Below are 19,335 nucleotides of genomic sequence, written 5' to 3'. Positions count from 1 at the left end.
GAGAACTGGGTGCTGCTTTATTTCACAGGAAATAATTGGACAGAAATACAGAAATGGAGGCCCAGAGGCTGCTGAAGAGGGCAAGGATGGTATCTCTTGGTTCCAGCCCTCAGGCTCTTGTCAGTGGGCCTCAGGCCTCTCCCTTGGGATGCGGATGCAGTCTGGCCAAGCCCAACCAGGAGTTTTCCTAGCTCGGCTGAAGGCTGTGGAGAGAGGAGAGGACGAGCCTGGCTGGAGGCTCGGCGCTGTGCTCCTTGGTTAGTGTAGGCAGCGGACAAATGAGATGCAAATCAGTACGCGGAACAAGGCCAGACTGGGCAAGCATTCAGAACAGCAGGCCGGACCCGACTGACTTCTGCAGAGCCCCCTGTGGGCTGGCTCGGGCTGTGGGCAGTGGACACAGAGCTGGCCATGCAGGGATGGGAGTGATAAGAGTGGGAGAAGAGCTGAGAGGGCTCAGGAAGGTGGGAGGGTGGGAGGAGCAAATGGCCTCCGGGTCACTCAGTATGTGATGGACGTCTTCAGACTTGACTCGACCGTCTTCTTCAGGATGGTGTGGCAGGTGGAGCTGGAGCCAGAGCCGGACACAGAGCAAGAGCCCAAGACAGGGCCCTGCCCAGAGCCCAGGATGACGTTGGAGTCACCGGTCATGATGCTGGAGCGGCTGGACCCAAAGCTGCCATTCCCGCCTCCGAGTCCACAAGTGCCCACCAGGCCACCATCTGCTCCTCCAGACACGATGGTGCTGCCTTGCCCAACAGCTGCCAGGAAAGGCACCAGGGTCACAGCAGGTCCTCGATTCCCCATGGGGTCCCTCTCCCAAAGTCCCCTGATACTCACAGATAGTGACTTGACCGGTGTACTCCCCAGACGTCCTGGGGGCAAAAGGACGAGAGGAAGAAATGCTAAGAAGGGCTGCAGAAAATATGTTCCCAGGTGCTTTTAAGCCTCTTAGAGCAGCTCGCCACCCTCTGAGCAGATAAAATCCCCAGTCCCCAATTTTAAATCCCTCCCAGTAGAATGGGTGGCCCTCGGTGGCTCACAGTGTCAAGAAACCTCTCAGCATCCTAGGGGCTTCCCTGGTGGTGCAGTGGTTGAGAATCTGCTTGCCAATGCAGAGGACACAGGTTCGAGCCCTGGTCCGGGAAGAACCCACATGCCGCAGAGCAACTGAGCCCGTGCGCCACAACTACTGAGCCCACGCACCTAGAGCCCGTGCTCCGCAACAAGAGAAGCCACCGCAATGAGAAGACCGTGCACCGCAACGAAGAGTAGCCCCCGCTCGCCACAACTAGAGAAAGCCCGCTTGCAGCAACGGAGACCCAACGCAGCCAAAAATAAATAAATAAATTTATTTTGAAAGAAAGAAAGAAATCTCTCAGCACTCTGTGTTGGCCTTGCACCCCCCCACCCCCACCTCCGTCACACATCCTCAGGGCCCTCTGGTCAGCCCCACCTGCTCTCCTCGCCCTCCAGCAGCCTGCGGTAGGTGGCGATCTCCACATCCAAGGAGAGCTTCGAGCTCATCAGCTCCTGGTACTCGCGCAACAGCCGCGCCACGTCCTGCTTGGCGGTTCTCAGAGCGGCCTCCAGCTCGGCCAGCTTGGTCTGAGCATCCTTGACGGCCAGCTCCCCACGCTGCTCAGCATGGGGGATGGCAGCCTGCAGTTTGGCATTCTAGACAGGGGTAGAAATAAGGGAGGAAGTGGCTGTAAGCCCGACACAGACTCCCAAAGCACCTACTGTGGATATAACTTAAAGGCTGAGATGGACCATAATCTCAAGAGCTCAAAATTATTCCTGGCCATGGCCAGCTCTTCTCATTCTCAAAGAGAGTATTGCCTCTTCTGCTTCTTTAACTCCCAGAGTGGGTTAAGTAGCATCTCAAAAACATCAGGTCCATCAAGAACTTCAGAAAATAATCTTATTTGGAGATGGGGTCTTTGCAGATGTAATTAGTTAAGGATCTCAAGATGCTATCACACTGTATTTAGGGTGAGCCCTATATCCAGTGACTGGTGTCCAAGAAAAAGATGAGACAGACACTGAGATGACGCCGTGTGAAGATGGAGGCAGAAATGGGAGTGATGCACCACCAGACGAGGAATGCCAAGGAACTTCCGGAGCCACCAGAGGCCAGGAAGAGGTGAGGAAGGGTTCCCCCAGCTCCTTCAGAGTGAGTGTGGCTGCCCGCACCTGAGTTCAGACTTCTAACCTCCAGAACTGACAGAATAGATTTCTGCTCTCGCAAGCCACCAAGTCTGTGACACTTTGTATGGCAGCCACAGGAAATGAATGCAGCTCCTTCTCCACTTTCTCCCATGATCTTCCCCTATTTCTCCCCACCCTGTCGACCCTCAGCACCTTCCCTGCAGCACTTTCTCTCTCCTAGGGTACTTAAAGCTCTTCCTGTCCCGTACGGGTCATTATCTACAAGTCTCCTCTTGAGGGCCACGTGTCCTTGAGGTTTTTGGAACAGCCCCATTTCAAATACTTTATCCTGATGTTGTCAGAGTCTCATGGGCCTCAGTTTGGGGTCTGAAAAACATTCTCTGTGCTCACCTCTCCAATCCGACAGAAAACTCCTAGAGGAAGGACAGCATCCCTGTCCAATCAGCCATCTAGTTGATTTTCCCTCACGTTCGGTTCAAGAAAGAAGACATTCCCTAAAGGCTCTCTTTCACTTACCACAAAGCACCCCATGGATGAGGAACAGGGTCTCCATTCTACAGGTGAAGAAACTGAGACTCGGAAAGGAGGTGAGTGGCGGAGCTGAGACCCTAACCCAGAACAGCTGAGGTCAGTCCACCGCTCTTACTGTAGCCTCAGTTCATCAGGCTTGTGCATGAAAAGGAGGAGTGAGAGGGAGCTGTGACCCCAAGAAGGATTCTCCCAGGAAAGGCACCTTGCTATGCAGGGGGGACTGTGTTTCCCAGACATGGGGACATAGTGACTCTCCTAAGTACTGGCCACTGGTCTCTGAGACTCCACGCACTTCATTGTCACCTGGGTGAACTTAGTTGAGAAAGCAGGTTTCTTGCCTCCACCTTTTTTTTTTTTTTTTTTTTTTTGCGGTACGCGGGCCTCTCGCTGTTGTGGCCTCTCCCGTTGCGGAACACAGGCTCCGGACGCGCAGGCTCAGCGGCCATGGCTCACGGGCCTAGTTGCTCGCGGCATGTGGGATCTTCCCAGACCAGGGCACGAACCCGTGTCCCCTGAATCAGCAGGCGGACTCTCAACCACTGCGCCACCAGGGAAGCCCTCTTGGCTCCACCTTTAGAGACTCAGATTCCCTCTCTCTGGTGGGAAGCCCAGGAATCTGCATCTTATCAGACACCCCCAGAGAACCCCAAAGCTTCCAGAGCAAAAAGTCCACATTTATGGGCAAAACACCGTGGCAGCAAATTGAGTAATAGGACCTGGTCACCCGCATCTCAGGTCCTTCCTCACACTCCGAAGGAGAGCAGGTCAGAATGGTTGGAGACTGAGTCTGGCCTTTGAATGGTCTGTGCTTGCATGTGGACAGGCCACCCATGGCTTGCGAGTCAGGCTGAAGTGCTTGAGGAAACCGCCAGACTCTGTGGTCTCAGCTCTCAACCCTCTGTTGATCCCAAAAAAACGATGCTTTGGGCTTGGGGAAAGTGAGGGCAAAGACACTTGAAAACTTAAGAATCTGTAATCCTCACACCTAGAAGTCAGGTCTCCAGGAGAAGCAGGAACCCACCTCCCTGCCCTTGCCATTTTCTCCCTCCACCTCTCCCAGCTCCTCACACCCACAGCATCACCTGACCCTAAGGGGGTCTCGGCACCCCACCGTCCTGCCCATGTCCCCCGCTCCCTGAGATCCTGGTACTCTCCCTCCCTAACACGGGACCAGGAAATTCAGCGTGTGGCCTTAGAGTCCTTACTGGGCTTGACGAGTAAGTATCAAAAGAAGAGATGAATTAACCCTCTCCCCAAGGAGCTGAAAGCAAGATGTGCATGTAGACACGGAATGCAGCGTGAGGGCTGGGGCCAGGGTTGGCAGTGCAGAGCCCATGCAGCTAGAATTCCCAGGAGGAGAGCTGAACGCCTCTGAAACGGGGCTTGAAGTTCTCTCCACCCCAAATTAGCCGAACCCCCAGCCAGTTATCAAAGTTTCACACAAACCCAGCAGTGACCCTGGCACAAAGGTGGTAAGACAGAGGGCTTGGGGGCTCTGGTACCCTCACCTGCTTTTTGAGGTTCTCAGTCTGACTCTGCAGCTTCTGAATTGCCTGCTGCAGCTGAGTGATCTGGACTCTGGTCCCCTTCATTTGGTCCCCGTGAAGCTGGGCAGACACCTGAAGCTCCCGGTACTGATGGGGGATGGGGTGACACCGTCAGTGGAGAGGACCCTCACCTTTGACCCCAAGACCATGAGGAACACTATGGCCCCGGTTCTCTGCCTCCTCACCTCCTCATTTGGGAAGCGGGTTAAAACGCTTGGAAAACCAGGACACGGTGGGATATGGTTGCGGAAGTCTGGGCTCATCTCCCACAATCCCTGCATTGCCTCCCTCCTGGAGAGGGGAAACATGGTGCCCACCCAGCCCTGGTGCTTCAGAGAGGTTATTACAACTGCCCAACGGGACCAAGGTGGACGACCACCCTGGGGGGCAGGCAGGGAGACCCAGCCATTTCCAGCATGGTGCCTGTCCCCCGGCCCTGGCACCTTGGTCTGGTACAGCATCTCGGCCTCGGCTTTGCTGGTCCCAGCGATCTCCTCGTACCGGGCACAGACCTCGGCGATAAGGTCTCTGAAGTCCAGGTGGCGGTTGTTTTCCATGGACAACACCACAGACATGTCGCTGGCCTGGGTTTGCAGCTGGCCCAGCTCCTGTGGGGAAGACTGACTCAGTGTCCGTTGGCCCCCCAGCTCCCTTTCCCCTTGGAGCCCCGGGCAGGTGGGCAGAGTGCCCTCTTCCTTCGGAGGCAGCCCTCCTTTGTGCCGGGTGACAATGAGCACACCTTGCCCTCTGCGGGGCTGTGTCCTTTTCTGGAATTGAGGGCTGTCCAACGACTCGTGGACATTAAAGGAACGTGTCCAGCAGGGTCTGAAATCACCTGGTCCCCATCACTCCCCTGACCTCCTAACACATCCTCTCTCTTGTTCCCATTGCTCCAGTCACAGCAGCCTCCTTGCATTTCCTCAAAGACACCAGCACCCTCTGCCTGGAATCCCAGATTCCCCACTGTGTGTCTGTCTTCCTCACTTCCTTCAGATCTTGGCTCAGATTTTGTCTTCTAAATAAGGCCATGCCAACCACCCTATTTGAAATTGCCACCTGCCCTACCCCCCAGCCACATTCCCAATCCTCCTTTCCCTGTTCTAATTTTCCTTATTCCCATAGTATTTATCACTTTCTAACATACTTGGTCATTTATTTATTTACTAGGTCTAGTGTTTATTGTCTGTCTCCCAATAGAAAGCAAGCTTCATGATTTTTGTCTGGTTGCTCACTGGTGTATCCCCAATACCTAGCAATTCACATGGTACATTCTCAGTAACTGTTTATCAAAGGACTGAATGACCGGCATCTAATTCACTCTAACCAGGCTTCACCTCCCAGCCACTCCCACTATTGCCACAGGAGCCTGCCCACCCTGTCCTCTTCCCTCCCGCCCACCTGCCCCTGGCAGACCATCACCTCTGCCCTTAGTGATCCATACTTCTTCATACAGACGCCTCAAGAAGCAGATGTACTCTTTCAGAGCCTCCACCTTGCCTTCCAACTCCATCTTGCTCGAGAGAACTCCGTCCACATCCTGGGGACAGGAAGATAAAAGCCATATACCCCCACTCCCTCTTTGGGGGTCCCACTCTGACCCAAGAGTTCTGTTCACACACTGCCCAACACCCACCCCATGGCCATCTCCAGCTCCCATTCCTTCCTCCTCCAGCCCCGCCCTGCCCTGCTCTCTCTTTTGCCTGACACTGACCCACACCACCTTCAGGAAGCCTTCCCTGATTCATCCTAACCAGTCCTGTTTCTTCCACTCCCTCCCCACCCTCTCCCACAGTGACACCAGGGCTCATCACATGGTCCCTCAGTTGGATCTTGTCCTAGGGTCCCCCTGCGTCTACGTAGACGTCCCATTTCCTCAGAGGGTCCCTATAGGCAGTGTGACAGCATGTCGTGCGTGAGGATCTCCCACCCACTGCCCTCCCAGCCCAGGACTGGGCTCTGTGCACGGTGGATGCTCGGGATTCGGGTAGAGCAGCTGACCCCACCCTCACCTTTTTGAGGACCACGAAGTCTTTCTCCAGTGTGGCGCACCTGTGGGCCTCCCGTTCATACCTGCCAAGTAAGTATAGAAAGACGCTGCCTGGAGTGCCGGCATCAGAGCCCAGGCCCCTCTCCAAGTACACCCTCCCTGCAAAGGCCACTCTGCTTTAGATGCTCCAAAGCAGGACACGCCACCAGCCTGCTTCTCTACTCTTCCATCAGGAAGCTTTGTCATGTCTTATGTCCCTCTTCACTCTTTCAGCCCAGGTCGACTTGTGACATCAGGCGACTTTGCTTCATGTTTCTAAGGCACATTCAAACACTCTTCTCACTTGCCACTCACAATCATCATCTGAAGCAGGCATTTTGGATTTTATTAGAGAGATTACAAGATGTGCCCAAGTCCTAGATAATTAGGTGGCCCAAGCAGATCTAAAACACAGGTCTCCTGGCCCCAATCTTTCCAGGACCTTCCACCTGTGTCCTGGAGCAATGCTCCCAATGTTTCTGGAAGGTAAGAAAGGCAAGTGGCATTTTCCCAGTCCACAGATATGGAAACTGAGGCTGGGAAAGGTAAGATGCCTTGCCCAAGGCCACACAGCTATTCCTTGCTCACAGTCACTAACCCCAAGCCTCCTGTTGGTCCAGGGCTCTCTCCATACCACCAGGTCACCTGGCGGGGAACCCAGAACCACAGCCTACCTGTGAGTCATGCCACAGGCCTAGGGATGTTCCCACTAATGAATTCTCTTCCACCTCTGAGACCAGAGAATGTCTGAGTCACTTTGACCCACAGCCTGCTCAACAGAACTTTCTCAAGAAAAGAACCCACATAGGCATTGTTTAATAAGCCCCTCCCAGCCTTGACCAGAAATGTGGCCCTCGTAACTGGGGCCTGCTAAAATCGAGGCTCTCCAGTCCTGGGTATCAGGGGCTGTGGGACCACTTACTTGCAGCAGGTGGGGCCCCCTGAGAATCAGAGGGAATGGGGATGCGGAGGGGCTAGAGGGGAGGCCGGTCATGTGACCCTGGGAGCTCAGCAGTGAGATACCCTCTGGCTGACAGCCTGATTCAAGCCCTCCCAGCCCCCATCCAGGGCCCATGGGGATGCTGCGTTTTGCCTACTTGGCTTTATACTCCTCCTGCTGGTACTGGCAGGACTTCAGCTCGGCGTCCAGAGACACCCGTTCTCCCTGCAGCTGCTCCAGCTGCTTCCTGAGCTGGAACAGACAGGCCTGGAAGAAAGACTGCAGGGCCTGGGGACTGTCACTCAACTCCTGCTGCTGCAGCAAGTCCCACTTGGTCTCCAGGACCTTGTTCTGCTGCTCCAGGAACCGCACCTACAGCACAAACAGCGGGTCCCTGAGGCAAGCCCCTGCCAGACTCCCTGGGCACAGCCTCTGGGAAATAAAGCCTGAGCAACCCTCTAGCCAGCCCGGAGCCTTTAAGGCCTTTGATAAATATTTTCCAACACACTAAATGAATTATAATGACATTTTTATAAAGGGAATTTCAAAACACTAATTAAACAGAGCCTCAGCATAACCAGAGAGCCTCCAGTTAGACCACAGGAGGGACTTCCTTGCTGCAGAAGTGATTAGAAAACTAGTAGGAGACCAGACTTCCCCATTCCCAAGTCCATCGAGAACAGTTCCTCGAGGGAGTCACAGAGACAGGGGCTTAGCTGAGTTCACCCTCACCTTGTCAATGAAAGAAGCAAACTGGTTGTTGAGGGTTCTGATCTGTTGGGTCTGCTGAGTCTGAACCACCTGGAACTGGGGGTCGATCTCAATCTTCAGTGGGGTCAGCAGATTCTGGTTGATGGCCACTTCCTGGATGCCTCCCGGAGGGCACGGGGAAAGCCCAGGCCCACCGATCCCCTCCCCATACCTCACCCCTAGCCTTCCCCTTGAACCCCAGGCCCTCCCACGAGAGCCTCCTTGGCACCCCCCAAAGGAACTGAAGCTCCTGCTGCTGAAGCTGACCCTGCCTCGGCCCCCCGAGCGGGCAGAACAGGCTGAGCAAGCACTGAAGCCCCTCTGGGCCCGGCAGGGAGAGAGAGACATGGCAGAGACTGAAGGTTTCACAGCTACAGACAGAGGATCCTCAAGGTGTGTGTGTTCCTGCCCTGAGGCCCCGGGACGGCACAAGACTTTTATCTCCTCTCGTGCCTGGGCTGGGTCTTGGAGAGCAAGATGCTCTTGGCCTGAGTGTGTCTGTCACTGACTCCAGCTGGCCTCTTCTGACACGCCTGGGGAATAGGTGCCTGGCAAGTGCAGAGCCCAAGGAAGAGACCCAGAGCCTGCCCTCAGAGCTCCCAGGCTATAGGAGGGATGGGCACATTCTGAAGACCAGGAAGTAGCCAGAGACCTGGATTTCAGTGCTGGGGGATGGGGGGAGATGGCCCTGAGCAAACTTCCTGAGGGTCATTCAAGGAAGGCTTCCTGGAGGAGGAGATGGGGAAGAAGGGAGGCACATTCAAAGGGAAAAGAAGATGGAGGGGGTTCAGATGGAGCCCTTGAGTGCCCTGCAGATGCTGGACAGAGGAGTGCATCTTCCCGAGGGAGGGTCTACATTCGAGAGGAGGAGGAGGAAGGCACTTTGCAGCACAGGAGAAGCCAGGAGGTTAATGGAGGTGTTATTGTCATCGTTAGCTAAAAGACACTGCAGGGCTTCCCTGGTGGTGCAGTGGTTGAGAGTCCGCCTGCCGATGCAGGGGACATGGGTTCGTGCCCCGGTCCGGGAAGATCCCACGTGCCGCGGAGCGGCTGGGCCCGTGAGCCACAACTACTGAGCCCGCGCGTCCAGAGCCTGTGCTCCACAACGGGAGAGGCCACAACAGTGAGAGGCCCGCGTACCGCAAAAATAAATAAATAAATAAGTAAAAGACACTGCAGGATTTGGAAATGAAACAGAAAAACAGGGTACCCAAGTCCCTCTTCTTGCCCAACCCAGCAATCATCCATGAGGCGCCACCCCACTCAAACCAGCCATCTGCACCCGGGGGGGCGGCGAATGGAGCATTTCCAAGCCCAGCCTGTGTCCCTTTCACAAACACACAGCACTAGGCACATCCACTTGGGTCCAGCACTGTGCCTGTCAAGTTACACATCAGAGGATCCCAGGCTCTGAAATAAAATGTACATTTAGAGACATGCCTTCCCCCGGGACTGGGAGCAAAAACAGGAGTTTTGAGGCTCGCTTGCAGGATAGATTCCGTCTCCGCCCTGAGAGTCTGCTAATTGGAGGATCCCCAAGGTTCATCATTCAGCAGGCCTCCCACCCGGTGGAGGACCCGTGATGGGAGGCATCCAGCCACCTCCACTGCTGCCCTCCCACTGCTGGCAAGGAGGGCCGGCATCTCTGATTTGTAGAAATTTCCAATATGTCTTCTTTACAAGGCGGGAGGGCTATTTCTCCCTGTCCCTCCCCCGCTTTCTTAGAGCCTGATGCACCCTGAAGCTGGGATACTGGGCCTTTGATAATGCAACTCAAAGCCAGGACAAACAGAGACTCAGCATAATAAACACTCAAGAGATATGCTATGAGGAAGTCAGTCCCAGCAATGCAAACAGTCCCATAGATGTTCCACCCCCGGGACCAGACAATGGTGAGCGCATCTCCCCTCCCTCCAGAGGATTAGAAACCCCATCTGGCAGATGGCATCCCGGAAGGAAACTGAATGACAGATGACGAGGTCAGGCCTTCTGTGGGGAAAACAAAGGAGATCAAGGGACTGAAGGCTCAGGTGAGGAAGAGAAGAGGAGAAAAATGATCCAAGCAGAGATTCAGGGACACAGAGGAGAGAGGAGGCAACGTGGAGCAGCCTCAGAGTCTAGAAAGAGAATCTGGAAAATGGGTTGAATCCCACTGAGGACCCACCTACAAACCCTACCCCCTGGGGACCACTTTGCAGAGGCAAGGAGGGCCGGGTGCCTTCCTCCCACAAACATTCTTAAGAAAGATCTCCGTGGGCTGGAGTCTACCACCCCTCTCCACTGGCACTGAGGGTGAAGGGCAGAGGTCACACTTGGAACGGGGCCTAATGTACCTCCCTGGAACTTCCCCTTGTTTGTAATGTTATAGAACATTAGAGCCAGAGAGCTTCAGGGTCTTCCGGTACAATGCCCTTGTTTTACACTTAAGAACTCTGAGGACCCATAGGGTGTAGTGCAGGGTGCAAAGGCTGTGTGGCCTTGAGTAACCTAAGAGATTGCACCAGATGACCACGAAGCCTACTTTGACCTGTCACTCTGTGGTTTGAGTGACTTGCTCAAGGCCACCTACACAGCTGATCAGGCTGGAGCCAGGGCTCCCACCCAGCTCAGACCACTGCCCCACAGAGCAGCCCACTAAACAAACCTTTGATCATGACTCCACAATGCCTGCCTTGTCCACCCCTCCATCGAGCTCAGGGTCTGGCTTACGCTAGGCATCCAAAGTACTTGTTTAAGAGATGAATTCTTATCCATGACAGTTACAGCCAGGGACCTTCATGAATCCCCGTGAGTTCTCAAACACTGCTGGAACACATGTTTTCCCCTATTTAAAAAAAAATCATGCTGTGATGGAGAGAATGAAAAAATGGCTTGGACGTTTGAATGCCAGGCCCCTCGGACGCTGAGTGGTACACACAAAGGTATGCAAAGGGACCCCGATCACGCAGCAGCAAAAGTCCAAATGGCTGGAATCATGAACGTAACGTTAAACCCAGCATGCAAAGGTTCTAGTGGGTTTTATCTATTGGGTTAAATCCCCTGTTCCAGGTCAACCATCCTCAACCACAGGGGTCCCCAACCCCCGGACCACGGACCAGTAGCTGTCCATGGCCTGTTAGGAACCAGGCCATGAACCACTACTTGTCCACAGCACACAGTAGGAGGTGAGCAGCGGGGCAAGCAAGCGAAGCTTCATCTGTATTTACAGTCGGTCCCATTGCTCGAATTACCGCCTGAGCTCCGCCTCCTGTCAGGTCAGCAGCGGCATTAGATTCTCATAGGAGCGCGAACCCTACTGTGAACTGCCCATGCGAGGGATCTAGGTTGCGCGCTTCTTATGAGAATCTAATGCCTGATGATCTGAGGTGGGGCTGAGGCGGTGATGCTAGCCCTGGGGAGCGGCTGCAAATACAGATTATCATTAGCAAAGAGGTCTGACTGCACAGAGACCATAATAAATCAATTGCTTGCAGACTCACATCGAAACCCTATCAGTGAGTGGCAAGTGACAATTAAGCTGCGACTTAGAGTAAACTGGATATAAGCAACACACCCTGGGTGTCACTGTCTCCCATCACCCCCAGACGGGACCATCTAGTTGCAGGAAAACAAGCTCATGGCTCCCACTGACTCTGCGTTATGGTGAGTTGTATAATTATTTCATTATATATTACAATAATAATAATAGAAATAAAGTGCACAATAAATGTAATGCGCTTGAATCATCCCAAAACCATCCCCTGTCCCCATCAGTGGAAAAATTGTGTTCCATGAAACCGGTCCCTGGTGCCAAAAAGTTGGGGACTACTGCTCAACCACACCTCATGCTCTACAATCCCTGCCCACCCCAGTCCTGCCTTCGAGAATGCCCTGGCCAATGCAGCTTCTTGTAGCTCCCCAGCAGCCGCTTCTCTTACTGCTCCACCCTGAGTTCACCCCTGGCCACAGCTACAACTCCTCAATCTCTTTCTCTCTAATTGCCCTCAAGGCTGTTCTGCTTGTGAAGCGGATTTTTTGACCCAATAGCCATTTATTCACATTTATTTATTGACTCAACAAGATATGATTGAGCACCTTCTATGTGCCGGGGCCTATGCTGAGAGTTAGGAATTTAGCAGAGAACAAGGCCCAGCCCCTGCACCAAGAAAGCTTAGAGTCTAGTAGAGAAACAGACACAGAACAGGTAATTAGATACGTATTTGATTGCAATTATGATAAGGAGAGAAAAGTACAGGGCATGAAAGAGGCCTAATCTAGTTTAGCCCCTAATTTATTCTCGAACATGCCAGGAGCACTCCTGCCTCAGGGCCTTTGCACTCGCTGTTCCCTCTTCCTGGAATGCTCCTTCCCAGATCCCCGTATAGCTACAAGTCAACTTCTCTGGTTGTCCTAAACCAAAAGTGCAACGCTGAGGCCATCCTTCATCTGACACTCCTTACCCCTTCCCTGCTTTATCTCTTTCCATTTAGTACTTAGCGCTTCCTAACATACCGTATATTTCACTTACTCATTTTGTTTGTCAATCTTCCTGCACTAGAATATCATTTCCACGAAGGTAGGGATTTGGTCTCTTTGCTCACTTCTGTAACCTCTGCACTTAGAACACTGCCTGACATACAGTAGGTGCTCAGTAAATACTTGTTAAATGAATGATTCCCCATTCAATTTCATCTTGTTGATTTCCTTCCATCTTTTAACCCCTGGATATCCTTGTGAGTCTCAATTCTGTTCTCCAAAGCACTGATCACTCCCCATCTCACTCCCCCACAAGGTTGGGAGCAAGCAAACATGGTTGTGTGTGTGTGTGTGTGTGTGTGTGTGTGTGTGTGTGCGTGTTATTGAGCTCCTGCTGTGGGCTGAGCACTGAGCTAAATGATACAGGAGACATAAGATGGATAAGGCGCCATCCCCATCCTGAAAGAATATATAGTCCCGTGGAGAATACACATATGAACAAAGAATGGGGGAAACGATCTGAGAAAGAGTGCACTGGGTTGCAAGTGGGCATGTTGGTGTAATAGTGAGGGATTCCTCTTTTTACCTGGACCCTCCTCTTGTCCTTGGAGGAAAACAAGGACAGAGCCTTGTGGCATGCCACTAGAAACCCTTCCTCTGCGGCTTTACATCCTCCCAGTGTATGTCCTTTGGATGCTATGCTCAGCTGTTTGGGAATCTACCCACCTGTACTTTTATCTAAGAACTCTACATATGGTAAGCATTTGATCCTAACAACCCTATGAAGTTGGTACTATGATTATCACCACCTTGCAGAGGGAACAAATAATTTTCCCAAGGCCACACAGCTAGTAAGTGACAGAGCCAGGATTTGAACAGAGATAGTTGGACTCCAGAGTCTTTGCACTAAACCACCTCACTGTGCTCCTCTCAGAGACCTGGGAATGTCAGTATTGAAGGACACCTTAACCAACTGAAGCCCAGAGAGGTAGAATGACTTGCCCGAGGTCACACAGCAGATCCAAAAGTGAACTCATTTCTCAACATTCATCCATGATCAACATTAATTAAGCACTACCAGGTGCCAGACACCATGCCAGCCCAGGTTAAACAAAATTTAATGAAAGTCCCTGCCTTCGAGGTGTTTGCAGTCAGGAAGGGGAGTGGGAGAGAAGTGGGGAATCTATTTGAAAACCAGTAAGTGCAATAAAGTGTTGGAGTCTCCACTGTAGACGCATGTACAGGTCTTGTGGTTCTGGCCATCTTCTCGAAGCAGCAGCGGCAGGAGTGCTTATTTTGGGCACATCCCAGAAGAACAGAAGTCATCTCCTGGGGCAAGATGAGACAGGGTTACCCACACCCATTCCGGGTCTTCCTAGCTTTCGCAGGGCAACGAAGGGGTTGGTTAGTGTCCTGTCCTGTTTGAGGGGAACTGGACAGAAAATGCTCAGGTGTCTCAGGCCTGCCTTTAGTCAGCCTCCCCTCCCCCACCATGGACACCCCATGACTTCCCCGATCTAGGCACAATGGAACCTTCCCTCAGCTCTGCTTTTGCAGCTGGGAAATACATGCCAGATTCTGACCCAGAATCTCCTGAATCTCCCAAACATCAGCCACTCACACTCAACCTCCATCATCGCGCCGTTTTGTAAAGCCAGATGTACTAGTATATACTTAATATTTTCTTTAAATTAAAGCTAAATCAGTTCACTTCTTTCTTATCCTGACCCTAAGCCGTAATATCCTTGAAAATGTAGCTTTTGCGTGCTGGTTCTAATTTTTTTGAATTCATATTCAAATAAAACATAACTATTAAAATGTAAAACATTCCTCCATGTGCTGTCGGCCTACAGAGAACACAGGTCAATCTCGTCCCTATTCGAAGTTTCCCAAAGCCAGGGAGGGCAAGGAGGGAGTAGCACCCATCAGATGTGGCTGATTTCTATCTCGCCTGTAATTACAGCTCTCTTGGCCTGTCGGGACAGGAGGCAAGGGAGGAGATGAAAGGTCTGCCCTTCACTCTTCCCCAGGCCAGGCAGAGCACACTCACACCAGCCTGCTCTGCCCTGGCACCGTCCTGCCTGCTGGGCTGGGGGCGGGTAGCCCCTGCCCTCCTCACTGCACTGGCAATGAAGGAAGGCGCTGTCCATCCAGAGAATGGGCTTATTGTGAGGGAAGGGGTGTCCCAGAGGGGAGCCAAGCTGCTGCCTCCTCAGGCCTCCGTGCCCAGGTAATGAGCCCACAACACCCACAGGGAGAGGCCTGGAGAGGAAAGATTTGCAAAGCTTTTCCTGGGAGCTCAGTAGTTAAATGTTTGTCTCCAAGTTCCCGGTTGAGGGTGGAAGTGAGGAGGGACAATGCCAAACTCTAACTTTGGAGTAATAACCATTTTCCATGCATAACACACTTTTTAAAATTCTATTGATGCACCCCAACGTTCATTGCAGCATTATTTACAATAGCCAAGACATGGAAGCAACCTAAATGTCCATAGACAGATGAATGGATAAAGATATGGCATGTATACACACACACATGCACACACACACACACACACACACACACACACACATACACAATGGAATATTACTCTGCCATAAAAAAAGAATGAAATCATGGCATTTGCAGCAACATGGATGGACCTAGAGATTGTCATACTGACTCTGAGTGCCAATCACTGTGTCGGGCCCTGTAGATGTTTCACGTGCTTTAATCCTCACCACGATCTGAGAAGTGGGGATTATTCTTATTCACACTACAGACACAGAAACAAAAACAACTGCCCAAGATCTCAAAGACGTGAAAAGGCCCAGCCAGGACGAGAACCCAGATCTTCTAAGTATCCTATCGTCTCCTCAGGAAGAGAAGCCTCCTCCAAGACTCCTTCTTGCAATAGGAGGAGTGTTTCCCTATTCAACAGAGAACCAGAAACTTCCCCTCTGGTGCGTGCTGGGGAGAGAGGCCGTGGAGGGGACTCGCTGAGCTTCCCTGGGCAGTGGGGGCTGCTGTGTAACAGCTGGCTGTCTGCGGGGTTGGGAGAACACGTCTCTGTCTTGTAGTGTTTGCCATCTTCTAGGGTATAAATGGTCCCGCCATGGCTGATTTCAAGCTACCGGCATGATGTCACTGACTGCAGGGTTGGGAAGAGGTGAACACGGTTAGCCCTCACGAGATTGCACAACTGGCTCCAGCACACCACTGGCCGAGGGTGAGGAAGGTAGAGGCCTTTCTGTGGAGGGGGACCCGTCCCAGACTGTGGGAGCCAAGAACACATCTTTAGGAGCAAACTGATGGTAGCTGGGAGAGGAAAGAGGGCTGGGCTGAGAGGGGAAAATCTGAGTTGAGGGTCCAGACTTGCCCATCAGGACCCAGCACGCAGCCACTGCCACTCTGAACCAATCAGGTTCAGCCAGTTGGGTGCCCTGCTGCAAGCAACCACTCCTGAGTTGGTAAATATTTATACAGCATGTTACTAAGGACAGCCTCCCAACACCCCAGAGGTCCATGGGGCAACTTCTAGGGCAAAGTTTCCAGGATTCTTACAACCCTGGGAAAACGAGGTCAAGGCCCCAGCAGAACTCCTGGACTGGGAGATAGGGTAGGGGGTTTACCTGGACCAGCTCCCTGCCCCTCCTCAGTCCCCCTCCCCAGCAACCCTCCCATGGCCATCTGAAGCACTAAGCCCTGGGCATGGGGCATGGGGAGGGGGTTGAATCTTCTGCCCCCATCCCCAAGGAACTTCAGTCTGAGAGAATAGTATTTTCAGAACTGCAAGTTACAACTCACTAGTGGGTTGTGAAATCAATTTAATGGATCTCGACCAACATATCAGAGTGTATCACCATAAAATTGTGTTCCATGTGCGTATGTCTGTGTACGTGTGTACAGAACTGTGATATAAAATGCATTTCTTACTAAGGATCATTGTCCAAAAAAGCTGAGAAACCCTCTGATAGAGGAGGTGGTCCCACCCCCAGACACACGCAAACCCAAGAAATAAGACCAGAAACAGGAGTGGCGTTAGTTGTCAGGACTGGGGGATGGGAAAATAAAGGTTTAGTCTGGGGAGATCTTCCAGAAGAGAAAAGTAATGAAAGCAGGATTGGGAGGGGGAACTTGGAGAGTGAGGACCTCTCTCAATGTATCCTGAAAGTTAGGAAATTCTCCTAATACCAAATCTAATCCCTAAGCCCACTGATGCGTGCTCTGCCCTGCAGCCCACCGACTCCCCAAAAGGAAGAATCATGGGCCCCTGCTCCACAGAGCCTCCGAGTCACAAAAGTGACAAGGACAGGAACGACTAGTTGGGTCCAGGGGAGGGAGGGTCAGGCAAGCCAGGGAGCACAGACAGCAGCGTGCTGAGTGCCAGCAAGGCAAGGAGGGCCAGACTGCGTATGCCGTGGCGACACAGACCAGGTCTTGGGAATTGTAGACGCTAGTTAAGATCACAACTGGAGAATGACCTGACACCAAAAATGCCCCACACGTGCATAATACCTGCCAGTTGTTGTCAGATGTCGGAGCAGAAAGACCTAAGAGGTCATCTTATCCAACACCCTTGTTTCATAGCACAAGAAACTGAGGCCCAGAGAGGGCAAGCAACCTGCCCAGAGCACACAGCAAGGGTAGGACTAGAGCCCACTAAGCCAGGACTCATTTCATCCTGCACTGCAGAGAGCCATGAGACTAGGACAGAGACTATAGAAGAGGACCCCAAACCCCCACCCACACAGCCCCCCCATCCCAACAAGCTCATGCACGCTATCATCCACCCATAACATTTCCTGGGCGCTTCTCAGCACCAAGCACTGTGCTCGGTATGCGGAGATACACCACATAATCCCCTCCAGGTAAGAAGGGAGTGCCCCACCTGCCCTCCAGAAAAGGAGACTGGCTCTGTGATCTCCCTGACCTGCTCCAGACTCTTATGACTGTCAGGAAATTCTCGGGTCTAACCTCACTCCTTCCTGCTGCAGCATCAGCCCAGTTCCTCTTGGCCCCAGAGGCACCTGCTTGCTAGCCTGGCCTGGCACGGGGGGAGTGCTGCCCAGGACCTTCTCCCGGCTCCTGAGTCAGCCCATCCATTGTTCCAATGACTTTACCTAAACCTTTTTGTACTAAGGTGGCACAAAAAGCCCGGGGAGCCATGCCAGCAGAAGCTTGTGGGCGGAGAAGTGGCAGAAAGAGGAGAGGACCGGCAGGAAGATGTTGGATGGGCAAGTGAAAGGGGGAGAAAATGCAGATCCCACCCACTGCCGTGCTTCTTAAAGTCTAGGCTCCTGTTTTAAAGATGTGGAGGAAGAAGAAGAGTCCAAAGCTGGTGACACTTCCTTTTCTTTATACAAACAATACAAATTCATTGTTGAAAAATTTAAAGCAACAGATAACAAAATTAGAAAAAATAAAACTCTTCCAAAATACCACCACCTAAAAGTAGTCACTATTAACATTTTGGTGCATAATCTTCCAGACTTTTCCATATGTAAATATCTTTCATTATTCATTAAACCTATATTTATTGGACACTTTCTATGTGCCAGATATTGTTCCAGCGCTAAGAATAAAGTAGTAAAAAAAAAAAAAAAAACAGGGCTTCCCTGGTGGCGCAGTGGTTGAGAGTCCGCCTGCCGATGCAGGGGACATGGGTTCGTGCCCCGGTCCGGGAAGATCCCACATGCCGCGGAGCGGCTTGGCCCATGCGCCATGGACGCTGAGCCTGCGCATCTGGAGCCTGTGCTCCGCAACGGGAGAGGCCACAACAGGGAGAGGCCCGCACACCGTAAAAAAAAAAAAAAAAAAAAAAAAAAAAACAGATAAAAATCCATGCCTTTATGGAGTTTCCATCTCACGATGATGTGTGTGTGTGTGTGTGTGTGTATGTCTATTCATATGTCTAGTATAGTGCTGTATTCTACGATAGTGTAAGCACCATTTATTCGTGTAAATATGTATTTCCCAGAAGTGGGATCATATTACACATACAGATTTCTAGCCAGTTTTCCTCCCCGTCTGTGTCAATAAATATACCCTTAGATTATAGTGAATGGCTCAGAGCATTCCCTTGCATGTATTCTCAGGGCTTTTCCCCAATTCCACTGTCTGATTTCTTCCCCGCAGGAGACCTGAACCTTGCTCTGGAAGCCCATTGGCACACGCGCATGCGCGCAGACACGTACAGGAGGCTGCACGCGCGCACTGCAGACACGGGAGCCAGCCGTCGGCCTGATGGATCGTGCAGTCTAATGTAGTCCTGGTACAAGACATGTTTCCAGGATTCACCAGGGCACAGCCCCATTCCCGGCATTCCCATCCAGGCAGGAGCAGGAGCCCGGTTTCTCCCAGTCTTGACTTCCCCTGCAGGCGGCCGGGGTTCTCGCAACTGGAACCAGGCCTGGGAGCCCGGCAGGAGCCAGCCCTGCAGCAACAGGAGGAACAGAAGCAGGGGCTGATTCTGATCTCCCTGAGTCCCTTCTCTGCCACCGCCTTCCTGGTGCCTGGTGGGGATGTAAGGCCAGAGGCCTCAAACGGCCCCCCTAATGGGGACCTAATGTCCTGGTGATTTCTGGGCATTTTTCTGGACTTTAAGAAAGTCCCAGCATAGCACAGGGAGATCAGCTCTGTGGCTTGTGACCACCTAGAGGGGTGGGATAGGGAGGGTGGGAGGGAGGGAAACGCAAGAGGGAAGAGATATGGGAACATATGTATATGTATGTATGTAAAGCAATTATACTCCAATAAAGATGTTAAAAAAAAAAAAAGAAGAAGAAGAAGAAGAAGTCCCAGCTGGCCCAGACTGCCTGGGTTCGGATACTGTCTCCACTACTGACTAGCTGTGTGGCCTCAGGCAAGGCACTTAACCTCTCTGGGCCTCTGCATTCCCGACTATAATAAGGGGATAATCATTCCTATTTCAT

At 52.2% G+C, this 19,335-nt stretch overlaps 1 protein-coding gene and 1 long non-coding RNA gene across 2 annotated transcripts; one reads left to right on the top strand and one right to left on the bottom strand.

Annotated features, from left to right (window-relative positions):
- KRT78 (keratin 78) lies at positions 1 to 8,499 on the bottom strand. Its single transcript, XM_060166174.1, has 9 exons — positions 7,949 to 8,499; positions 7,374 to 7,588; positions 6,260 to 6,320; positions 5,692 to 5,787; positions 4,694 to 4,858; positions 4,212 to 4,337; positions 1,457 to 1,677; positions 841 to 875; positions 1 to 761 (listed from the first exon to the last, which is right to left on the bottom strand). Exons 1-9 carry the CDS (start codon positions 8,312 to 8,314, stop codon positions 502 to 504), a joined length of 1,545 nt encoding a protein of 514 aa, XP_060022157.1. The 5' UTR covers positions 8,315 to 8,499; the 3' UTR covers positions 1 to 501.
- Positions 8,500 to 14,494: 5,995 nt separating this feature from the next.
- Positions 14,495 to 19,013, top strand: LOC132529551 (uncharacterized). The gene is made up of 3 exons (XR_009543495.1): positions 14,495 to 14,651; positions 15,183 to 15,629; positions 18,539 to 19,013. It is a non-coding gene; the product is annotated as an uncharacterized LOC132529551 (long non-coding RNA).
- The last annotated feature ends 322 nt before the right edge of the window (positions 19,014 to 19,335 follow it).

This window comes from Lagenorhynchus albirostris, chromosome 11 (genome assembly GCF_949774975.1).
Source record: "Lagenorhynchus albirostris chromosome 11, mLagAlb1.1, whole genome shotgun sequence".
NCBI lineage: Eukaryota > Metazoa > Chordata > Mammalia > Artiodactyla > Delphinidae > Lagenorhynchus > Lagenorhynchus albirostris.
This window is presented reverse-complemented; position numbering and strand designations above follow the sequence as displayed.